The sequence below is a fragment of the Sinocyclocheilus anshuiensis genome, unplaced genomic scaffold (assembly GCF_001515605.1).
Source record: "Sinocyclocheilus anshuiensis isolate Anshui unplaced genomic scaffold, SAMN03320099.WGS_v1.1 scaffold447, whole genome shotgun sequence".
In the NCBI taxonomy this organism is placed as follows: Eukaryota; Metazoa; Chordata; class Actinopteri; order Cypriniformes; family Cyprinidae; genus Sinocyclocheilus; species Sinocyclocheilus anshuiensis.
Window position 1 is genome coordinate 4,875,079 of NW_015552615.1, and position 19,401 is coordinate 4,894,479.

The window sequence follows — 19,401 nt, forward strand, 5'->3', positions numbered from 1 at the left end:
GCGTTTCAGAAAGGCGGGGCATAGAGGAGAAACAATAATGTACAGTATGTGGAAAATAATGTCTTTTTTGAACCTTAAACCGCATAAACATTTAATTACACCAAATACACAAAATAATGTTATTTTTTTAGCAACGTCATATGACCCCTTTAATTCTCTGAAAGAAATCTGAAAGAAAGGACCATAATCGAGACCTCGAAAAAGTCTCTGGAGCTTAAAAAGAGCAGCATATGGATATTCAACAGATTCTTCCTGCATCTCCAACATGAGAAAACAAGTACAGATCTTTTTGTTTGTTTTTATTCAAGGTAAAGCCAAATGGAACATCATTTATCCACAAGATCAAGTGGGTCGTTTTGAAAATGAGCAGCACAAGGTTGTTAAAACCCTAGTACAACAAACAGCAAATACTGTCTATGAATTTCCAGGAAAAATGGACTTCAGAAACTGGAGGTCAAGCTCATTCAACGCTAAACACAGGAGCCGAGTGGGCAAAATCTCAACTGATAATCTGTTTCCGCTAATGCTTCCCATTAAAGTTAATGTGTATATGTTTGTATGCAACTCACCAATATGGCTGCGATGTGTTGAGGCCAGACTCAGCTGACCCCAGAGAGTCAGCAGACAGATGCCCAACAGCAGCAATCTCCTGCCCACACGCTGCAGCTCCCGCTCCCGCATCCTACAGACACACACACAAACCATCCGTGTTTATACTTAAGAGAAGAAATTAACATATGATTCATTGACATATGGGAAATAACAGTCAGTAAACAACTAATTTATCTTAAATACTATCAAACACATGGATATAAGTACTATGGTTTAGTAATCCTATCAAATGGTAATACTATAGTGCTTGATATGATGGAAACGGGGGCTAGTTGTCACATAGGCTGTATTCAGACTGCAGGCAAATGAATATTTTTTCTTAAATCAGAGCTTTTCAGTCAGACTGTCCGTATTACTAAAGTGCAAGTGATAAAATCAGATTTATGTGTCCAGACATAACCAACTTATCAGCATGGACTGCTTTGGTTATGATGCAGGTGCTCCCACATTTTTTGATGAGGCTTTCAAAACAGATGCAGGAAAAATAGAGAGGCATCATCGCAATCACCAAATAAGCACCTGTTGAGTCCCGGTGCAGAACTCCAGAAAAAAACAGCGACAAAGGAGACTGGTATATATTGTAATGTTCTGATTTCGGCTTCGTCTGAATACTGTATGAATACTTCTGGCATTTCCGTCACCGGTTTTGATGATATCATTGTGTGTTGCGTTAAAAGTGATGCAAAAGACGACTTAAAATCTGATTTGAGAAGCCAGAGCATCTAGAATGAGATGCATGTGTAAAATTCTGATTTAAATCTAAATGTAGTTTGAATCAGATTTGAAAAAATCCAATTTCATGTTTTTTTTGTTTGTTTGTTTGTTTGTTTTTTCAGAAAAACCCATCTGGATAATTTTTCGTACAGTCTTATATTGGGGAAGGTTGTCAGATACATTTTTTAATTATATAATTCATTATTCAATTTATTAATCACAAATCACTGTTTTGATAGCCAAAACAGTGGTTTAATATTTCTGAATGTTACATTTACATTTTCATTGTTTCATCAATTTTATTACAGTCCAAAATTTAACTGAAAAACCTGTTAACCTGTCACTGTGACAACTTACCTCATATTGTGTAAATTATCAGGGCATGTGTAACAAAAGGTCATGAAACGGCAATTTTGATTTCTAGTTCACTTTAATGTAACACCATGCCACTTATCTGAAGGGAAACATTCTCATTTTACCCTATTTGCCAAACAAAACATTTTACAGTTTCCTCTAATTGGCTCAAACATCCAGAAAATAGCCCATTTACCATGTAAATGTCAGACCAAATATCGCATTTTATTCTGAAATACAGTCAGCATAGTCAGTCAAACGAATGACTCCAAAACACAACATGATCCATAAATCCTCAAAAAGCGAGATCGTTTAGAACACTGCAGACACGATTCCAAACAGCCATTAATTTCCTCAAATATCAGCCATCCTTCAAATGCGTTAGCGAGTGACACAATCTTGCTCTTTGGCGGTGGTCCGCTCTTGTCTGGAAAACGCAGTAATCTTGATATACTATCAGAGGCTGCGGGCCAGTAATTCCCTCTCTGTCTTTGAGGGGTCCGGAGAGACCAGAACACACAAAAGCAATCATCGTGCCGCCACGCCAAGCTTGTGTTCTACTTGTAGAGGGAGGACAAGCAGTATCACAGCCATCTTTTCATGTCTTTTGCCAGCATCCCTCCTCAAATTACAGCAAAGGTGGGCTTCATATGAGGGGCTGTGAGCCTGCATGTTTGGCAGAGACTGTTAGGCTTTCATGCATATGTTCAGTATTCAGTCTGACTCTGGAGGTTTCTTTGTCCTTCATTACTCTACGCTAAAAGAACACTGGTTTGGTTTTTGTGGCCGCAGCAGAAGCATGTGAATAACCCAATTTGAGGATTTGATTAAGGCAGGTGTTTTATGAATCAGTACTATTGGATTTGAGGAAATCTGAGTTGCATTTTGCAAGCCAAAAAAAGACTTTAAACATATTAATGAACACTACATCAATATATACATACTGTATATAGTAGAACTAGATTTCTACAGAGGTGCTTACACATGTAAAACTGACTGCCACAATGTAGGGTGTTCTGGGTGGTTGCTAGGGTGTTGTTATGCAGTTGATAAGGCAGATTTCTTTTAGAATGCTGTTAATCGTTTGCCAGGTGTAAACTGTCAAGTCTGAGTAACAGCACAGCTCTCCTTAACAAGCCACACAATCTGAGGTAACATTCATGTCTTTAACAAAACTACATCAGACTCTAAACTTCTAAGAGAAACAATAACAGTGAAGTACACAAAAAAATGAAATCTGTGCTTTTTTAAACTTGATTATAAAACGCAAGTCTTTGCACACATTGTCAGAGCCTCATAAGCATCATTCATCAAGCCGACGTCTTTTCTTTCTCTCTTTCCCTCGTGCTTTCTTCCTCCCGCTCATACGCACAATTAGCCTCTCTGCCTGCAATAACCGCACAAAGCCGATGGGGTTCATGAGCTTATGAGGTCGTTGACAAGTCACTGGAGTTGAGGTATTGAAAACACACACACACTGTAAATAGCTGACGTCGCCCTGCATGCACCCAAAGGGCTTGCGCGTATTGATTGAAGAGAGACATGGGTAAATAGGAGCCAAAGAGGTCAGAATGTTTTTTGTTTTTTTTTAACAAACCGAAGTGTGCAACAGCCCTTTCCTGAGTGGACATGTTTTGGTTTAAGGGCAGAGCAAACCTTCAATTGCATTTTAACGTGTTAAGAAACAAACAATGTAGTTTTTGACAAGCCCCCCATGTCATCCAATCAAATCCTCTGCTTCAAAACACATGGTCTAATTATGGGTATGATCGAGGTATCTTGTTATTCATTTGGTCATTATGGCTATGTTCAAATAAAATACTATGCATTATATGCTGTAAGGTGTTTAACATAAAAAATAATATGTGAAGCCATACATTACGCAACAGTAAACGTTTCAAACAGTAGTACAATAATTAGCATACTGTGCATAGTATACATAATATACAATGCATAAACAGTAAATGTATACAATATTGTTGAAAGGTTTGGGGTCGGTAAGCTTTTTTTCTAAGAAATTAAAACTTTTATTTAGCAAGGATGCATTAAATTGATCAAAAGCGACCGCTAAGACAATACAAACTGTTACAAAAGTTTTATTTCAAACAAATGCTGTCATTTTGTTTTTGTCAAGATTACACAAAAATATAAAGCAGCACAACTGTTTTCAACATTGATATAATACAAAATATTTCTTGAGCAGCAAATCAGCATATTAGAATGATTTCTGAAGGATCATGTGACACTGAAGACTGGAGTAATGATGCTGAAAATTCAGCTTTGCCATCACATGAAAAAATTACATTCTAAAATATATTCAAATAGAAAATAGCTATTTTAAATTATAATAATAATACACTACACAGACTAAAATACTGAAGAAATAAGCATGGTATACTTTTAAAATGATCCAAACCCCATCTTTCCTTTGTGGACCCACAATTCTCTGCTACCTCTAAGGCAGTATGACTCACTTTTAAAGCATATAAACACATAAACCAGAGGGAGGAAAGAACCAACAAGTTATTAAGCGGTTTCTCCCCTGACTCATCATCTCGCTCCAATATGTGTAAAACACTACACACCTAAGGGACACCAACGACAGCAGCTGATTGACAGCATTAAAGACACCAATGAAGGCATTTTATAAAATATTCAAAGAAGAACAAGCATTATGAGTAAAAGTGCAATTGCCAAACCACTCAAATGCAATAAAGCGAGTGAAGGAAAAAAAACACTCCTCCACCTGTTTTCCCCAAGAAGAGCGAATCACTTTCAAACGAGCAATCCAGCCCACCACGGCTGGCTAATTAGTCCCTTTGGAATGCCCCTCGTGCAGATGGCAAGATGTCTGACATATTTATTTTGGTCCTTCACGGCAAATCTCTCCTTTCTCCAGTTCTCAAACTCACCCTCTTCGTCTGAACGGAGGCGGTAAATGCATTTAATCCTGCAGATGTAGAGTCATGCAAGTTCTCCAGACCCGCTTGACCTTGCTGCGTGGATGTAAGTGCGCTCATATGAAAGAAGCGAAGAGAAAACAAAATTACAGAGCCGCCCAGGTAGGCGCATTTCCCAACAGGGCTCGAAGGAACCAGGCACGCGAGACGCACGTCTGCCAGCTCGCCAACCGCAGGAGTGCAACTTAAGATCTAGACATCTGCTGGGCGAAGTGGGGAATCAAAGATGGAGAAGGTCTGACAGGAAAGAGAGAGGGATAGAAGTGTACAGAGGAAGAAAGGAGGGCCTCAGGTGTAGTTATGGGTCCACAGCAGCATTGATGGGCCTTGACAAGCAAGAGCCAGGAGGGGAAAACAGACGTTTGGGCGCTAGGCAATTTCCACAAATAGGATTCAAAATGGGTCTGAAGTACTGTATTAGTTTCCTTTTTCTACAAATGCTCACTCAAACGAGATACTTAACCTTCAAAACATGTTGTTCATCAAAATAAATATTATATTAGCTGTTTTATTTTCTATGAGGGACCCTATTAGCTTGTTGTTCAATTTAGGACATTTAAATACAGAGTTCTGGCATGAAACTCTAGATGGCGCAGTCCGATAGGTCTAACTCAATCTGACCTAATGACATCATTATCACATGGCACAGCTGATTGGTTCTCTCCTGTATCGGTAGCCAATGAGCTCGCTGTTCAACATTCAAATATATGACTAGTGCTTGCCGTAGCAGTTGCAGCTTGCTTCAGAAACCCTCCACCTTCCCCAGCTCCACCTGTATAGATCTGCTATGAGGTGATTCATGTATGCTATATGGGGGTTATTTCATATATGTTATATTTGCAGCAGCAATATTTCTTACATGCTCACAGCTGCATGTTGTGGATGTATTGGCATAAGCAAGTCTCGGTATTTGAGCAGATCTATTAGGCCAAGACCAAATACATTAACATTGTCATGTACATTACCATGCCAATTCCTCCGAGAGTTGTCATGACAGAAATATAATTAAAGGGATAGTCCACCCCAAAACAGTTTATGTTCCCTTTGAATTTCATTTTATATTTCATCCCATGGAAGTCAAAGGGATTCTAAAACGTTTAAGTTACCAACATTCTTCAAAATATCTCCTTTTATGTTCCATAAAAGAAAGTAAGTCTTACTGGCTTGGAACACCATGATGAAGAGTAACTGATGACATTTTTTTTTTTTTTTTTTTTGGTGGACTATGCCTTTAAATGGACTATATATACCAGAATGGATAACATGGCTGCAAATTTGTCTAAATTAAGCTTTCACTTCATAGGAGCTAGTCTATTGTGAACCAAATGTTCTATTTTCTTCAAAGGATTTCGACAACAAATAATTTTTAAATACTAGATCTTTTGTTTCTTGATGCTCCAAACAAAGAACAAGTAAATGAATGTGGACAATACACAAATCTATTTATCCAGAGAGCACTTGTCAGACAGTATTGTTATCCTTGACTCAACAATACGATTCATTTTTTAATCACAAACACCATCAAAAATGTGTGTCTTGAAGTTAATAGGACAACATATGGTGGGCAGAACGCATTTTCTGACAGTCAAACATGTAAAACAAGCCTTTTGGTTTAATCGCTGTGAAAACTTCTAATACCAGCCAATATGGAAACTTCAAAGCTCAGCGTTTGATGGCAGTTGGTGAAATCAATTGCAATATGTGAAGATTTTTACAAATGGATTTGACTGTACTTGAGTTCAAACCAATATGCAAAACAACAGCTTTCAGTTGTCAATGTTTTAAAGGAATTAAAGTGGTGCAATCTGTTTGGCTTAAATGTTCATAGCATAGTTAGCTAAACATCTAATATAAAAACCTATAGATGACCCGACCTCTGTTTTCACATAAAATGCATGATATGCAGAAACTAAGATTGTTCTCGTCGAAAACGGTCTTAGTTTGTACTCTGATTCTGACTCAAAGGGCGATATATGATGCTGTATGGTTTTTACTGACAGCCAGGTATGCCATACTCTGAGTGACTGGAACAATTTGTTGTTAAAAAAAAAATATGAGAAAAAAGGAGAGAGAATGCAATATAGATACAAGGAAAAGAATTCTGCATGATTACACACCTGTATGGATGTGAGAGCTGAACATCATTTTCCTTGCAGCGTCAAGACAGGCTTTTCAAGAAGTGGTTGTTAAAATACAGGGAAAGCTAGTCGAAGTCTTGCATATCTCATCTGTATAAGTCAAACCACAGACTGACAACCTTCTTGCATGCATTTCACCGAGCTGAGAATACAAAGGGTTTCTTTGTTTTTCTGGGTGATCTTTTCATTTCATGGCAGAGCAGAAACTCCTCACAAATACTCCTGTACTCTTCATTTCCAGATGAATGATTCTGCACTGAGCCACTGGAAATCTGTCTTTAGTCTACCTGCAAATGTCTGTTGGAACGAGCAATGGAATGATTTACAAAGGTGATGTGGTCCTGTTGGTATGCAGTGGTGAAACTAAAGACATGTTAGCATCAAGTTGCCTTATCTTCATAAGTAGAACATGTAATGTAATTATAGGAGGGGTCTCAACCGAGAGCCCCACTGATATGGGTTTTTTGGGGGCCGATGCCGATACCGATATTAGGGTGTAAAAAAAGACCGATACCGATATATCGGTCGATATTCTTTATGTGTAGGCTATATTATACATAGTACAGTATAGTCAAAAGTTTGGACGCACTTCCCATTCGTGTGTCCAAACTTTTGACTGGTACTGTATATAGAATACAGTATATAGCCTACATAAACAGAATATATATACATAAACATGGGTGCACATACAGTGGTGTGAAAAAGTGTTGGCCCCCTTCCTGATATCTTATTTTTTTGCATGTTTGTCACACTTTAATGTTTCAGATCATCAAACAAATTTAAATATTAGTAAAAGATAACACAAGTGAACACAACATGCAGTTTTTAAATGAAGGTTTTTATTATTAAGGGAAAACAAATTCCAAAACTACATGAGTAATTACACCATTCAGAAGCATTTAATCTGTGTTATATGTTGTCTTTTTTTTTTCTTTTTTTTTCTTTTTTTACAGAGGAGAGCTATAATTAGGTTAATTAATTAAATAAGGAATAACAAAGTTGTTCATTCAGATACATACTCTGAATTATATTTTAATTAATTTAAAATGCTGAAAAAATGAAAATGGTAGATGGATTAAGAAAATAACCCTTTTATTATGTTCTGACCTGATTTTATTTTAAACGAAATATTACATTAAGTTAGCAGTTAATTATAGAGTTTAATCCTATTATTTCAATTATGTATCCCCCCATTTTTTTATTAGATTTTGCGTTTACCAGTTTAACAACTGACCTTATCATGACATTTTCATAAAAATGTACCATGGAAAAGGAAAAAATTAACCAAACAAACAAACAAACAAAAATAAATAAATCACACTTATAAAAGCTCAAAACACTTGTTTGACACCACATGTGCAGTCACATTCTCTTACAACGGCTTAAAACTGTGTCCTAACCAGATTACAACCACAACAGCAATTACACCCAACCCCATATTTATATGATTAATATACGTGACAAGCGGTACGCTGGTCCAATGAGATTTCGGTGTAGGAGGGACTAATTCAGTTTGTTAGAATAAAAACACTGTGATTAACATAGATACCCGTTTATTTCTTAATGCTTTATCATGTCATGTTTCATTAGGACATTTTGTTACAGTAATGCTGTTCTATTTATTCCATTTGATTTTAAAGGTGATGTCATTTCTACACTATTTGTGGAATTAAAAAACGCCTGTGGCTATGTCAGACCAAGAGCAATGTTTTAAAAGGAAAAAAAATCAACCTACAAATGGCCTACTTAACAGCGGTCTCTGCACGTGAACATATAGGATAAGAAAAAATATTCAATATTGAAAAACGACACGCCCTTAAACATGTCAATTCAGCTAGGATCCATCATCTAGTGCATTTTCCGAGCCAAAGTCTCTAGGACCTCAGCGGAGTGCATTCTGAATAATCGGTATGCAATCAGTATGAGACCCAGGCTGCTTTTAAGTTTCTTTGATCTGAAAATTTGGCTCTGGCTCATTTTAAAAACCTTCCCACTTTCCCTGTTTGCAAACTACCAGTATTTTTCCCTCATCAAAGCCCAACTGCGCTTTCCTCCGCCGACCGAGATTTCACTCAAGCAGATGATTGCTAAATGCTAATGCTAAAGCACGAGGGGGAAATCTGACACAAATTGAAAGCATATTGAAGGCCAGAAGAGCCATAATGCGATCAAAGGCATGCTGAGTGGATCTCCAGGCTTCCCCTGCTTTTCAGCTGACACTGTGTCTGCCTGAGCAGAAAATTATGCTTCTGTTTTTGTCAGTCATAAGAAAATACTCCTCCTTCTAACTGTGAACCCTGGAGTCTGAAAGCTCTAATGCTGATGACAGAACCCCATAAATTGGCATGAGACAGAGTTAAGAGCTGAAATAAATACCTGCTTAGAGGCATTAAAAGAAGTCTTGAATTGAAATTCTCTGCACAAAGTAAAGCTTTGCAGTAGAGTGTTGTGTATGAAGTATAAAAAAAATCTGTGTGATGAATTGCATTCCCGTTTGCATACTGTTGTTTAAAGAAAATTGCAAGGCCAAAATTAGTTAAACATCTTGGCATTACAAAGATGCCAAGTGACTCATTTAAGTGTGCTTGGGATCCTTTTATTTAGCAGTTTTCTCTCTGATAGTCTATACCAGTGTTTCCCAACCTTTTTTTAGTCGCGGCACCCTTTGGAAATTTTAACAAACTTGTGGTATTAAAAAAGGATTTTTTACACGGCACCCCTGCTCTCGACAGACGGCACCCCAGGGTGCCGTGGCACCCCGGTTGGGAAACACTGGTCTATACAGCCATAAAATGGACATTCTTGCATTTAATTCGTACTTACCAAGGCTGCACTTATTTGATCCAAAATACTATAAAAACAGTAATATTATAACCATTTATAATAACTGTTTTCTATTTGAATATAATTTAAAATATAATTTATTCCTGTGATACAAAGCTGAATTTTCAGAAGCCATTACTCCAGTCTTCAGTGTCACATGATCCTTCAGAAAGCATTCAAATATGCTGATTTGCTGCTCAAGAAACATTTCTTATTCTTATCAATGTTAAAAAACAGTTACACTGCTTAATATTGTTGTGGAAATAGAAATGTGATAGAATCTTTTTTCAGGATTCTTTGTAAAATAAAAGTTCCAAAGAACAGTATATATGATTTGAAATAAAAAATACTTTCCCTATTATTTATTTTAATGCATCATTGCTGAATAAAAGATCTTGTTTCAGGATTCTTTGATAATAAAAAGTTCCAAAAGAACAGCATATATTATTTTAAATAAAAATGTTAACATTAAGTCAAATTTTATAATACATCTATAAATGTAAATCAAATAATGGCCAGGCATTGTTACTTTGCACACATTTGCACTGCAGTGTTATTGTGCTTTATTTTTTGCATTTGATTACAAACATTTGAAAAAAGGCCAAATTAACATGTATTCAAAACCATAAATGGTGCAAAACTAACATTCGACAGGGAACATTTAGCAATGGGGAGAGGGTCTATACACAATGCACCCTTGTTCAAGGACTATTCAATGAAAATAAAACACTTTCTTACAGTTTTACATGTTCACTAATAATTAGCAGTTGATTTTGCAGTGCGTAACTGAGCATCACATGATCATGCTGCTGTTCTTGCAAGTGTCAATCACCTCACGGCTCTCTCATGGACTCAAACAGGAAACACTTTTTACTGTCAATTAACATCAGACCACTATGCTCTCCCATCACAAGCAGACCACCATAAAGTGTTGGACACTGCAGAGTTTGTATCGGAGAAATGCCCAAAACAGAATGATGTACTGTGATATTTACTCTAAGACTGCGAGTTTGATCGATAATTGTGTTTTCTGTTGCACATGTCATCTGTACAGACAATAACAGCAAGACATTTTTACTGTAAGCCACAGATGAAAGAATGATGCAATAAATGACATACATTGTCTAAAACACTCTGTTTTCTGCAACCAGGTGTCTACATGTCTCTATATTCAAATTAAACCTATGAAAAATACATGAGTATTAACAAGTAGGCCTAGCAGTTGACCAATATACCAGACACACAAATCAACTGGCCAATGTCACTCCAATTATGCACTTTTTCCTGTTTTCTGGGAGGAATTTTGAAGCAATATTAATTCAATTGCATCATACGGATCAGATATGCAGTGCCTTCTAAACTTAATAGAGCACATAAGACTTATAGAAACAAACTTCCTTTTAACTTGATTTACTTGAAAATTTTTACTTGATTATTTACACAATGGCAAAAAGGAATAGAATAGAATAGAATAGAATAGAATAGAATAACACCATCAATTTATTGCATAGCTCAGTCCATCCATAGCACTAAATTAACTTAACTTAAAAATCAAACTTAAGTAGTGCAGTTATTTACTTGTTATAACCAGGGTTATTATAGCTAACTAAAACTAAAACCATAAAAATAAACATTTTCGTTACTTGAAAACTATATATTCAAAAAACTAGTATAAAATAACTTAAAAATACAACAAAATTACTAAAACGTTATAATTTACATGAAAACAAAGTATAAAAATAAAGTGATTTAAAATAGTAATAAAAACTAACACTATCACACTGGTTGTAAATCAATATTAATTTACAAGAAGTTTTCACTTTTTATGTTTAATATTTATGTGAAGCAATTGGAATTACCACAGTGTATGAAATGTGCTATAAATAATCTTGTCTCGCCTAATATTTTTTGACCTTTAAAAATTATCTTTACAATGAATTACCCAATTGCTAATATGACAGGAACATGCACATGTACCGCATAGCAGGACTGAAGCATACATACTTATAAGCATTACACCGGTAACCTTGTTCTCCAGAAACTGGTGGACTGTTACTATCAGCTTGTGTTTTATTAAGCACTAAGCTTTTAGTAAGTAAACAAATGATTCACGTTAATGGGTTGAGAGCAGCAGAATTGAATCTAAGCGAAAGAGGGGAAGGCAAACCACGAACTCTCTTTTGCTTGGGCTGTGTTAATAGGCCTCTTTAAAACACCTGCTGTGAAGGTCTGCAGAGCCAGAATGCTGATCTAGGATCAGGAATCTTTCTCTCTTCACATTAGTCTTAGTCAGCAAGCGGAGAGAAGACGGTGTGCCCCTAGACCATCGCTGCCTGGTGAACAGCCTCCTTGCATTATTCACAGTACCAGCAGACAGGTTTCGCTGCTCCATTTGCTGCCCTGCTGTCAAGAAGCAGCGAGCATGCAGTCTTACATTATTGACCAACGCAGCTTGCAAAGGGAGGGACAGAGAGCAGGAGATTCCACAAAAGGGTTAGCAGGATAATCTGAGTTTAAAGAGGCGCTGTTTGCACCATTCTACCATGGGAAAAAACACCACTTGATGAGTAAGCAGAAGGAATAATAGAACGGCAAATAAAGCAGAAGAATTACCACGGCCTACACTTTTGCCACCACGCTAAGATTATTCGATTTCTGGCATCAGCAAGTCATTACACACTAACAATTTAAGTGGGAAAGGATTTTCTTTTTGTGTTTGTCCTGTTCAAGCGGGTTTTTTTTTTTTTTTTATACCCTAAGCTGGTTTATGGACTCAAACATATTCAACTGACATGGTTTTCTAGAGCAACACTCAATCCACCTCGCTCTGCAGCCCACTCTCTGTTCCGGCGAAATCACTAAATAGAGTGCAATCAAAGTGCCCTCATTTTTAACTAAAAATAAAATCACATTATTTGAAGTCGTATATGCAATCCATGACCACTGAAGTCAAAATCAACTATATTGGGGTTTTTTTATCTACCAGGTGAAAACACCACCACCTTTCAGTGAAATGCATGTTTTTCTGCATTAGAATATTTTCCAGTTATATCTCGCACGTGTTATCTTGTCAATACCATAAAAATTACCAAAAAAAAAAAAAAACAACGAAACACACATCCCTGGATTGTATGTTTGCCTCACCAAATCCCTATTTAATACTATACACTTTACAAATAAGGGTGCTTAAAAGGTTCTTCACAGCGTTGCCATAGAATAACCAGTCTCTTATGCTCACCAAGGCTACATTTACAGTATTTTATTAAAAACGGTAAAAACAATTTTATTGCAAAATATTTTTACAATTGTAAAATAGTTTTCCCATTTAAATATATTTTAATAGGCTGTTTTAGTGCTCAATTATCATCAATTATTATTGACAATCAATTACTATTGATCGATCATTAATATCAATGTTATAAATAGTTTTTGCTGCTTAATGTTTTTAATAATTTTGTGGAAATTACATTTCAAAATATATTAATTATAACTAATTTAAATATTAAAACAGATAACAGTTATTTTAAAATATTTCAAAATATTACAGCTTTTACTGTTGTTGTTGTTGTTGTTGTTTCATGCACCAAGCCACATCAAATAAAGCTTGAATAGGCTTCTTTAATACCAATATTTCTTGCATTTTATTTTTTTATTCATAAATGAAAAGTATGGAGACTGCATGAGAACATGTTGAAATCAAATCTACATACACGGCCAGGGCGTTGCTATGCAGTTGTTCGAAATGGTCGCTAGGGTGTTCTGAGTGGTTGCTCAATTCAAGTCAAAAGAGCACAATCCCAAATCCCTGGTTCGAATCCCTCCTTCATTCTAAACCTGTGTGGATTTTTTTTACCCATTTTATCATCTGCCAGGTGAAAATTGTAAGTCTGACCACTTAGAAAAGTAATAGCACACCTCTACTCAACATGCCACATGAATTGAGGTATTATTCGTGTCTGGAGCACAAATGGTGCAGGATGAGTTACACTTTCATTACTTCAGTGGGACTAGTGTTTCTTTCCTTTTTTTTTTCTTTTTTAAGAAATGAGCAATAGTAATCGTGATATGTTTCTTAGCAAGCAGCACTAATTTTCAAAGCCTCGCAGATGACATACATTTGTACTGAATCGGCACAACATATTTGCTTGTTTGCAAAATGTGAAATTCCTTTCAAGGGCAGCTAATAAAAACCGCTCCAGCTCTTAGCCTTGTGAGACGCTGCTGACATTAATTAGATATGTAATTGAGTTCTCTGGCATGTTTAGACAAGCTAATTCTCAGAGCAATTTTGAGCCTTTATTGCTTTATTTCAGTTGTTAACGTTCCACAATCCTGAATTTTTTTTAAATCATTACGCAGTTTTCACAGACCCCTCCTGATGCATACAGATCAGCTCCTCAGCCAGACCAGCACAAGAATGAAGCCAGATATAGAGTCACTATGTACCATATCACAAATACAATCATTTATCCAAAACAGCAACAGAATACAAAAGAGAGTATTTAAGGCATTTACTGTACGCCCTTTAAAATAAAGGTTCCAAAAGTTCACAGTGATGCAATAGAAGAACCATTTGGGGTTCCTCAAACTTTTCAGTGAACAGTTCTTATAAGACCCATTTTGTCTTAAAGAAAATTTTACAAATTTAAAGAACCTTTTTCAATTATTAAGAAGCTTTTGTGCAATGAAAAGTTTCCATGGATGTTAAAGGTTCTTAATGGAACCACAGACTTTCAAAGTTGACAGACAAAGAAAAAAGCATGTTTGACTTCCTAACTGCATCGTTTCTCCTTTCTAAAGACCCTTAGTAAAAAATGTGGGTCTATCTTTTTATTTCAAGTCTTTTGCACTCAAGTTTTCAAGTTTTCAACCCACATTTATGCACATAGTCCTGAATTTGATGCTATGCATATAGTTTAATATTTATTTTGCCTATAGCTATATTGCTGCACATTTACACTCTCCTGCAGCATTATGGAAAAACATTACCGGATATCATCATAAATGAACGTGTTACATAAAGCTGTGTTTACCAGGACTTCACTTGTTGATTTTATGACACAGAAAATGTTTTGCTGTTATCACCATGATTCCGAAACACATTACTAGAGAAATAAACACTCTTTCCATATATTATTCATAATTTAATTAAGACCGTAAGGCTTTATTTCACCTGCGAGGAAACCACGCGCTAAATAAAGATAAAAGTATATGTAGCAGATATGCAAAAATATATGTTTGAACATACAGCGGAATAGTACAGCCACAAATTAAAATTCTGTCATCATTTACTCACCCTTATGTTGTTGCGAATCTGTTTGCATTTCTGTCTAGTGTCGAATACAAAATAAGACAAATAGGAGACTAAAAAAGCACCGTATAAGTCCATATGACTTGCACACAATATTACAGTAGCTTTGTGTTGGGAGAGACTGTACTTTAAATCATTTTTCAATAAAAAGCTTCCCCATCATATCTCTCGTTCCTGAAAATATGCACATATAATATGCACATATTCAAATTTTCCACATTGTGATTGGTTATGAAACTTATAAGAACCAATGACATTTGGCACATTTTGACATACCATATTTGAATATATGCAAATAAGCAGCGCTGGAAAAGATGATTGATAAAATTACTTCAATTTATATATTTTTCTGCTTGCACAAAAGCTATTGCATGGTTTCAGAAAACCTGGAATATCATGAGTCATGAGTTAAAATAAGAAATTAAGTCACACGTACATACTAGAAAAAGTATGTAAACCAACGGGTGAGCTATTTGCCCAAAAATGCCACTGTAGTTTATATTCTCTAAATAACAATTTAGTCAATATGGATATTTAAAAAATAATAATAATAATACATTTACTGGTCTGCAGATACCAACAGAAGTCACATTTAAAAAAAAAAAAGAAAAAAAAAGGCATCACTATGCAGTAGGGCTGGACAATATAGCTAAAAAATGTATCAACGATTTAATGTTTCTTATCGTTCGGTATCGATAATTATTGAAATTTTTTATAACCTTTTTAAAAGAAAGAGCAATAGAATTTTTTTTTATTATTTAACCACTGTATTTTTAAATTAACCCAATTTATTGAGACAAACAACAAATATTTTTTGTTTTAACAGTCAAACACACAATAAAAATTAAACAAATATCTAATTTCTAATGTTTTATATGCAGATTAAATAGGTCTGAAGGAAACATTTGGCTTGTCTCCCGAGGCCACAGGAAATGCAACAACGTCACTTACATCATCATCACTGCATATATGCTCCACTGAAGACGCTCCCTGACGCATTCCTAACATTTGATTGTACTATTTTTGCATTCAAATGCAAATGTTTATTTTAAATTCGCCTAATATTCTGCGTCACTCCGAGCACATGCCTATATCGTGCACTGTATCGAACATTTTTTTGTAACGTCGATAAATATCGATACCGTTTTATCGCCCAGGCCTACTATGCAGTTCATTTTTACTAACAAACTGCACTTTGATGGACTTCAAAATGCTAATACGCCTTTAACAAATGTATTCCTTTTGAATATCATAGAACAACTGAGGGAATCCGGGAAAGATTGTGCTGTCGGCAAGCCATCTGCATGAGCCTGTGCTTGCTTATGTGTAAAATGAACAGAGGGAAGAGCTGGGAGGGGAACAGCGTTCTCATCGCTTGTGAATAGATGCTAGTCCCCTCTTATTTACTCAATTTCAAACTCTCACTCTCTATATCTTTGTAACTTTTCCGAACAAGGATATATATAAATGACTGCACTAGTTTATAATGAAAAAACTGTTCTGGATTCAAGTTGAAGAATTTGTTCACCATAAAATGAAAATTCTGTCATCATTAACTCGCCCTCATGTCATTCCAAATCCATTTGAGGGTGAGAATATCCACCCACTAGATTTAAATTGGTGATTTAAGTCAGTATTCTTTTGTCTAGAACAGTATAATTCAACTAAAGAATGATTTATACCACTTACATATCACATTTTTGTACAAAAAATAATTAAAATAGGTTCTTTTACACAAGCAGAAACTCTCCACAATGCCTTGCCCATAGACCTCCATTGTAACTTAGAACATTGCTGTAAAAATATTATGCTAATGAAAACACTGTTTCTAACCAATTCAGAACATCACGTCCCTTAGATTAACATTGTAAGTGCATTTAACAAACTAAAGGACAAAATGATCTGTGGTAATGCTACTGATAGAACTTATTTTGAACCCAGAACATTCTTTTAAACTTAATATAGAACAATTATTAATATGTGTATGCAAAACACTGATTTGCATAATTGTCTCTACATAAATTATCTCTTCAAGGCAATACTGCGGCTGGAATCCTTTCAGCACTCCAGATGCGAAAATGGGGCACTAGATCATGCCAAAAACAGAGAGAGACACAGATTTAAACATCAAAATTGTCCCTATTTATTTATATTGCATACAAATACCTGAATGATTCACCAGTATTTCAAAGAATAATCATAATCTTTTATTATTTTGAAATCATGTAATTTTATAATTATTTGTTACAGTCCCTACACTCTGACCACCAGTCATGTTCCAAATGATAAAAACAACTCATCAACCTACATTTTCTCCTCATTAAATTCATTTTCACTTAGAAACATGTCATATTATGGGAGCAAAATGGGTTGCAAACACGTTTCACATTGACTTTAAAAAGTCACAGTGACCGGGACAATCAGAAAGCGAGCTAGTGCCGCTGACCTCTGAATGTTAAAATATAGTCCACTTAATCTGGGTCGAGGTGGTAATAGTATGTCACACATTTGTGTCTACCGCAGCCACAATTAATGAGATGAGCTGGTCAAATATATCCCACGCTCTATTAGCTCGACTACAAGGTCCCGTCAACAGAGCCTCATTACTGCACTAAACACAAGTGCCACCAGCAGACTGAAAAAAGAACACTAAAAAAGTATAAACCATTTGCACCCAATTCTATAATTCTGGGGAACAAGCGGAGTCTAGACGTTAAGCACTTGATAATATGTAGCGCCTATTTGGGTTGCTGTCCGTGGTCCTGAAACATGTTCCTCACGTCCTCCGTTCCTTTCCTCTTCCCTCCAAGGCAGCTTTGACATCATTTTCAATATCACACAGACATTAACATCGTGGCATTTAAATTTTGCCTGTGCACAGACAGCCCTTAGGAGTTTTCTAATATGTCAGGACACTGAGGTTCAAGGCTTAGATGTCTTGCATTGCCCTTAAATGCAAGTTATGCCTTCAATTGTAAGTCTTCAAATGCCTTGTATTGTAAGCGGATTTAGTAAGAAATAACATATGGCCTGAACGCTAGTATGCAAACAAAGATACAAATGCTTATTCCATGTGGTGGTAACAAACCTCATTACTTGAGGGAGCACTAAAGTTACCTTTAAATGTCAGTGCCAATAAAGTATTAGTTCACCCCAAAATTAAATCTGGCATCATTTACCTACTCTAAGGTCATTCCAAACCTGTTCACGCTGCTCTTTACAATGAAAGTGGATGGAAACAGGGCCAAAAATGCACCATAAAAGATAAATAAATACTGTGACTTATGCACTATATTTCAAGACTTTTGAAGGGATATAAGAGCTTTGCATAAAGAACAGGCACTGTTCACTGAAAATCCAGAGTCACCACCAGTCACTTTCATTGTGTGGAAAAGAGCAGCTTGGAATTGTGCTATGAATAACACCTTTGTATTTAATCAATCTTGTGCATCTAGAAGTGCTTGACTTCACAAAGAGTAAATATCAGGCCTAAAGAAATGCAAATGGCAAGTCATTTTATATCCATCAGATCTCCTGCTATGAAACAGTACAGCAAAATATTTACTACAATAAATACTGAAGTAAATTCCTCTTGGTGCTGGCAGAAGCTATAAAATTGTATTTCAAAAATCCATAAATATAATGTGCTCTCTACAGATTTATTTCCAGAGGGCTTATCTGATTTTACATTTAATGTGAAGACGATAAGCCCTTCCATCCAAAAGATAAAGTAAATGAATTTCATTGAATGCCTGAATCATTTGTCAAGCAAACGCTCAAAATAGCACAAGAGCGTTCTTATTGACAAAGTAAAAACCTAGTTAAGATCCATAATCCCTGATAGGCAGAGCCTGAAAACAAAACAAAACTGATGAGTAAAACCCCCAAACCCTCCCTTCATTTAACTTTTTTTACTATTATTACAAATGCAAGAATTAGACTAGCCCTAAGCCAATTTACATGAACTCACATTACCTACTATACCCTTACATCGATGAGTTATTTTGTGTCAAGCAAGAGCAAAGCTGTGTCTATAATGCAATAACAGCAGGCAAATATTCTTTAGATAAAGTCCTATTTTTTATGTTTGCAACACATTTAATCATGTTTTTGACATCTATAAGATCAATCTCTAGAGTAGACAAGACCAGAAATACTTTCCATAGTCCAAGCCAAGAAATACATTTGTGTGGATATTGGCAAACTTTCAAAATTATCAGCTGAACAGATTCTAAGCTAACAGTAATAAATGTAATTAAAAAAATGTAATATAATCAAATAAAATAATACAAAATTATTTCAACTAGAAAATAGCGATTACCCATGATAAATCTGCTAACAAGACATTAACATTATGTGGGTTGTTGCTTGTACACCGCAATGCAGTTGCTTAACAGAAAATATGATGTTCCAAAAATATGTTTTTTATTGATGTAAGTCTATAGGATTTAACATTTTAATGTCAGCCATGAGAAAACAAAGTCTGATC

At 35.7% G+C, this 19,401-nt stretch overlaps 1 protein-coding gene across 4 annotated transcripts in view; it reads right to left on the minus strand.

Moving 5' to 3' along the window:
• LOC107666167 (protein FAM19A2-like) overlaps window positions 1-19,401 on the minus strand; it is a 71,022-nt gene that overhangs the window by 36,446 nt on the left and 15,175 nt on the right. For all 4 annotated transcript variants that reach the window (XM_016457344.1, XM_016457343.1, XM_016457345.1 and 1 more), the window contains exon 2: window positions 570-682. In XM_016457344.1, coding sequence (XP_016312830.1) covers window positions 570-681 — 112 coding nt within the window. In that variant the 5' untranslated portion in view covers window position 682. The remainder of the gene's footprint in view (window positions 1-569; window positions 683-19,401) is intronic.